Genomic DNA, 4923 nt, shown 5'->3' with positions numbered 1-4923 from the left:
TATATATATATGTATGCAGAGAAAGAAAGAGTATAAGGAGAGAAAGAATTAGAAAGAATAAGCACGTGATATTTTTGTATTTTTGACCTTCCAAATCTCTAAATGAATCCTGGAGCATTTTATCATGAGACAGTGGATTAATTTTCACACTCTGTAATCGTGTTGGAAGGTAAAGGCCTCGTTTGTAGGATCCAAGCACAATGAGTTGCATCATGGTGTCCAGAAAAACGATCCAATCCCCCGTCCATGTTAGGAGACCGCGACTTCCTGCGAAGAAACAAACAGTTAATGCATGTATATGTTATAGCTAAAGTAATAAATCGGGCTATAATGACCAGCGATTATTAATCATAACAGTAACAATTGCGTTGAAAATTATATCACTGACCATATTTCATTGGCAGTTATTAATACTAAACGGTAAATGTTATTAATTCTAGTAGATTATTCACTTTAACTGACTTACTTGGTTGCGATGAATAATAACCGGTGATTACTTATATTTTATTTTGTATTATAACCGTCGTTGAGCAGCCGACCCAATTTTATGGGTTTGCGACTACTAATGTTCCTTGTAATCTACCTTGTAATATTGAACCCAATCCAGAAGACAAGGGAATTCCTGTATCGGTTATTGGGAGACATTTGCCGACTTTTTGATGGAGCTAACCAGCATTTGCGTTAGATGGAGAGGAAAACGACGAGAACCTCCCACGGTTAGTCTGACGGCAAGGGGACTCTAACCCATAATCGGTCTACCACTGAGGATATTTCACGTCAGCACTGTGGTCGGTGCAAGCCGGATGCGAAATTCGTAACGAGTGGGTTTCGAACCCGGTTCACCTCATTGGAAGGCGAACGCTCTATCCCCTGAGCCATCGCGGCTCTCATTATTTATATTGACAGTAACAGTTCAAAATTCTTGATTTTTTTAAGTAAATAAGTTAATAGCATTACCACAATTTTATTTGTTTAACTCGCATTTTTTTTCAAATCAACAGAAATTTCTTATTTAAATCCATGCCAAATCCACCTTTTAAGCGTTGCTTTGCGTGTATAAACTATTATTCATTATGAATAACATCATTTCTGTTAGTAAGTGTTAAAAAAAGAAAATACATCTGTAGTGTATCTACCACTACAATAATTCACTTCCAGTTCACTAGAATATAAGACATGTTAACTCGATTCTATGTTGGGGTACCTTTTCATAGATGAAGGTTGATATTGTCGATAACTCTTCCCACATTGGTGACCCGGACGTGATGTGAACATACATTCTTTGACGGAAACTCCCACTTCGATATGAACAAACCTATCTTGACAGTAACGCCTACTTCGATCTGAACAAGCCTATTTCATTGGATGGTCCACATTAAACAGTTTACTTGTTACTTGTGACTGCGACATTATCCACCTAATCACACTGTTGCTACTCAGTCTCGATCGCACACAACGTCGGCCTACATACACTCGACTGCCGATAGCAACACAAGAAAAATCACGGCTCTGATCTTATTACATCTCTCACGATTAGCAAAAAGTACGGTGATCTTACTACCGCTCTCCCGGCTTCTCACAAAACAGCAATGAATCAGTTAGTGGTATCTCATTCATCGAATTCTATCACAGATAAAATTCTGGTGGGGGAGTACTTTAGTGTATCTACCACTACAAAAATACACTTCCAGTTCTCTAGCATATAAGACATGTTAACTCGATTTTATATTGGGGTACATTTTCATAGATGAAGGTTGATATTGTCGATAACTCTTCCTAACACAACTTCAGTTATACGTAAAATAATAAATTAAAAAATTAATAAGTAGCAGCTTTTGGCGACCGCCTCGGACCAAAACCTCCTAGAAAAGAGAAAGCCTTAGCACGGGTTACCATAAACAAGAAATTTGATCCTTTAGTAGCCGAAACGTAGTGACATCTTTCTTCTTTTTCATCCACTGCGCAGTTTATGTTCGTCACGTCGGACTACTAAATTGATCCATGGTGAGGCCTTCGTTCTTCTAGGAGGTGTTGCTTGGACACTCTTTCAAAATTGTCGTATGCAATAAATATATAAACTTTAACTTTAACCAGAACGAGCGCACAGCACAACTGTATTTAAATATTCTTATTCTTCGATGCCTCCTCCAATTCTAACTAGTTTAAGTAGTTTAAAATTATATACAGGGTTCCCACTCATTTGCAGGAAAAAAAATTCTATGGCTTTTCCAGGTATTATCAAGTAAATTTTAATGAAAATCCATGGTTTTTTTCATCAGAAAACTTTGATTTTTTTAAATTTTATTTTTAATATCAAATGTTAGATTTTGCGAGCAAACATATATGAATGAAAATGAAAACATGCAAAAGTTTCCCCAAGAGACGGAATTTTATAAAATAATTGTAATAGATGCTAGAATTATGTAAATTGAATCTCAATAACTGATTACTGTTATTGACAATTCTAAGACAGGTTATTTTCCAGGTATGATATAAGAATTTTCTAGGTTTCATCTAAAAAATTTCAACTTTCCCTGACTATTCCCTGATTTTTTGGGTTACAATAAAAATCCCTGATAATTCCAGGGGTTTTTTTTTTGTTGACCCGTAGGAACCCTGCATAAACAATTTTTTTTCACCGTCTAGCTGTTGCCCGCATGGAAGAACTGCAATTTTACTTATTTTCAAGAAATGTCTGCGAAATATAGTTATAATTTAAAATCCGTCCACTAGCCATTTAATCACGCAAGCCACCGTAAGTATGAGTTCGGGACATTTTAGCATAGCAGACAGCCTGTCTCGACTTATCCCAGTACTAATCCTTCCGAGCCATACCTTAAGTATCATATAAAATACGTCACAGATAATATAGGTATTCTTGCACCATTAATAATTAGAATACCATAAGTATGAGTTCGGGACATTTTAGCATAGCAGACAACCTGTCTCGACTTATCCCTGTACTAATCCTTCCGAGCCATACCTTAAGTATCATATAAAATTCGTCACAGATAATATAGGTATTCTTGCACCATTAATAATTAGAATACCATAAGTATGAGTTCGGGACATTTTAGCATAGCAGACAGCCTGTCTCGACTTATCCCTGTACTAATCTTTCCGAGCCATACCTTAAGTATCATATAAAATTCGTCACAGATAATATAGGTATTGTTGTACCATTAATAATTAGAATACCGTAAGTATGAGTTCGGGACATTTTAGCATAGCAGACAGCCTGTCACGACTTATCCCTGTACTAATCCTTCCGAGCCATACCTTAAGTATCATAAAAAATTCGTCACAGATAATATAGGTATTCTTGCACCATTAATAATTAGAATACCGTAAGTATGAGTTCGGGACATTTTAGCATAGCAGACAGCCTGTCACGATTTATCCCTGTACTAATCCTTCCGACTCATAACTTAAGTGTCATGGAAAATTCGTCCCGGATAATTCTTGCACCGTTAAAAATTTCTACAGTCATCAGAAATAAATCTTAATAATTACTTTGTAAATAAGTTTTTATTCAAAAAGACGAAAGCCATATACTTTGTAAATTGGAACAGGTAATCCCTTGGAAAGTTTTTCCATATTCGTAGCCCCGGAGTTTTAATTCTTTGTAGATGTCTTTCTGATTCAGTTGAAAAGTTTGTTTCTTCTCCCATTCGCTGAAATCCTTAGTTGCTGTTGTCTCCTCTTCGGGTGAATAGACTCGTCCGGTGCACACTTTAACATTGTTCTCAGATATTTCGAACTCACCATCCGCACTTGTTATGTCAACACACAGTTCAGTTGAAGCTGAAAAAGAAACACAATTCTCGTCAGCCTTCCTTTTTTTTCTAAACCATTAATTCTCAACCACCAGCGTTGTGAACATCTTTGTCTTGTCTTAAAATGTTAAAATTAGTAGAAAATCTAATGACTACTAAAATTAATAATTAACAAAAGAAAGATAGCTAAATACTAACTCACAAAAGGAAAATAAAGCTAACAATTAAAATAAGCTATGAAATTAATAGTTATAAAAACAAACTAACGAAGGATAACTAACAAAAAGAGCAAGCTAAAAAATAATAATTAGCAAAAAATAAAAACAAGTTAGCAAGGAATCACAAAAAATAGCAAAAAATGTAAAAAAAATACGAATTAATAATTATAAAAAACAAGTTAACAATTAATAACCAGAAAAAAAATAAAATAAATAAAGTTTAAAATCTAAACTATCCCACAGTTGAAGAGCTTAGTGGCAGAACCGGCTAAGTGACATTTAAAAAAAAAAAATTGAGATTTCTCGTGGAAAGTTCTTATTTTAGCTTTATTCAAATATATAGCATTAATTTATATTGCTTCATCTATTCATTTCGAAGATACTCAGTGGAAGAACCGGCTAAGAGACATTATTTGAGTATTTAGAGGATGGAAGAACCGGCTAAGTGACTTGTAGACGAATAGCCAATAAGCAACACGAGAAAATCTCTTGCTTGGCATCGAAAGCTGAGGCAAGGGCGAAAAAAATTGGTGAAAAGGAAAAACTTGAAACAGCAGCATCCGAGAGGAAGCGATGTTTCTTTTGCGAATCAATAATTAAAAAAGATCCTTAAAAATAACCCTTAACAGCTTCATCATATAATTTTTTTTTATCCTACTTTGCATTAGTTCGTGTTTCAAAAAATTGCCCAAGTAAAAAATTTAATTTTTTCTTCAAAGGTAATTCGCTTTGAAAATAAATATTATTTCCTGCTTAGGCAACTTTTTCAGTCTATTATTATTTTTACTTGTTGAATCCTTGTTTTTCCTTTTTGAAATAAAATTAAATAATCAATGAATCGAATCAATGTTACAAAATTAAGGGTTTTATCACTTTTTCGCTTGCTCTCCTAATTTGTTTTGAACAGTGCATTTATATATATATATATA

General features: G+C 34.4%; 1 protein-coding gene across 1 annotated transcript in view; it reads right to left on the bottom strand.

Annotated features, from left to right (window-relative positions):
- The window catches only part of LOC107446508 (fatty acid synthase), a 61773-nt gene that overhangs the window by 27772 nt on the left and 29078 nt on the right, over positions 1-4923 (bottom strand). Inside the window, exons 11-12 of the mRNA XM_071177919.1 lie at positions 3556-3804; positions 88-267 (exon numbers count right to left, since the gene is read on the bottom strand). Of these exons, the coding sequence (XP_071034020.1) occupies positions 88-267; positions 3556-3804 (429 nt within the window). The remainder of the gene's footprint in view (positions 1-87; positions 268-3555; positions 3805-4923) is intronic.

This window comes from Parasteatoda tepidariorum, chromosome 2 (assembly GCF_043381705.1).
Source record: "Parasteatoda tepidariorum isolate YZ-2023 chromosome 2, CAS_Ptep_4.0, whole genome shotgun sequence".
NCBI classification, from domain to species: Eukaryota; Metazoa; Arthropoda; class Arachnida; order Araneae; family Theridiidae; genus Parasteatoda; species Parasteatoda tepidariorum.
The sequence above is the reverse complement of the archived record's forward strand: the minus strand, read 5'-3'. Positions and strand labels throughout refer to the sequence as shown.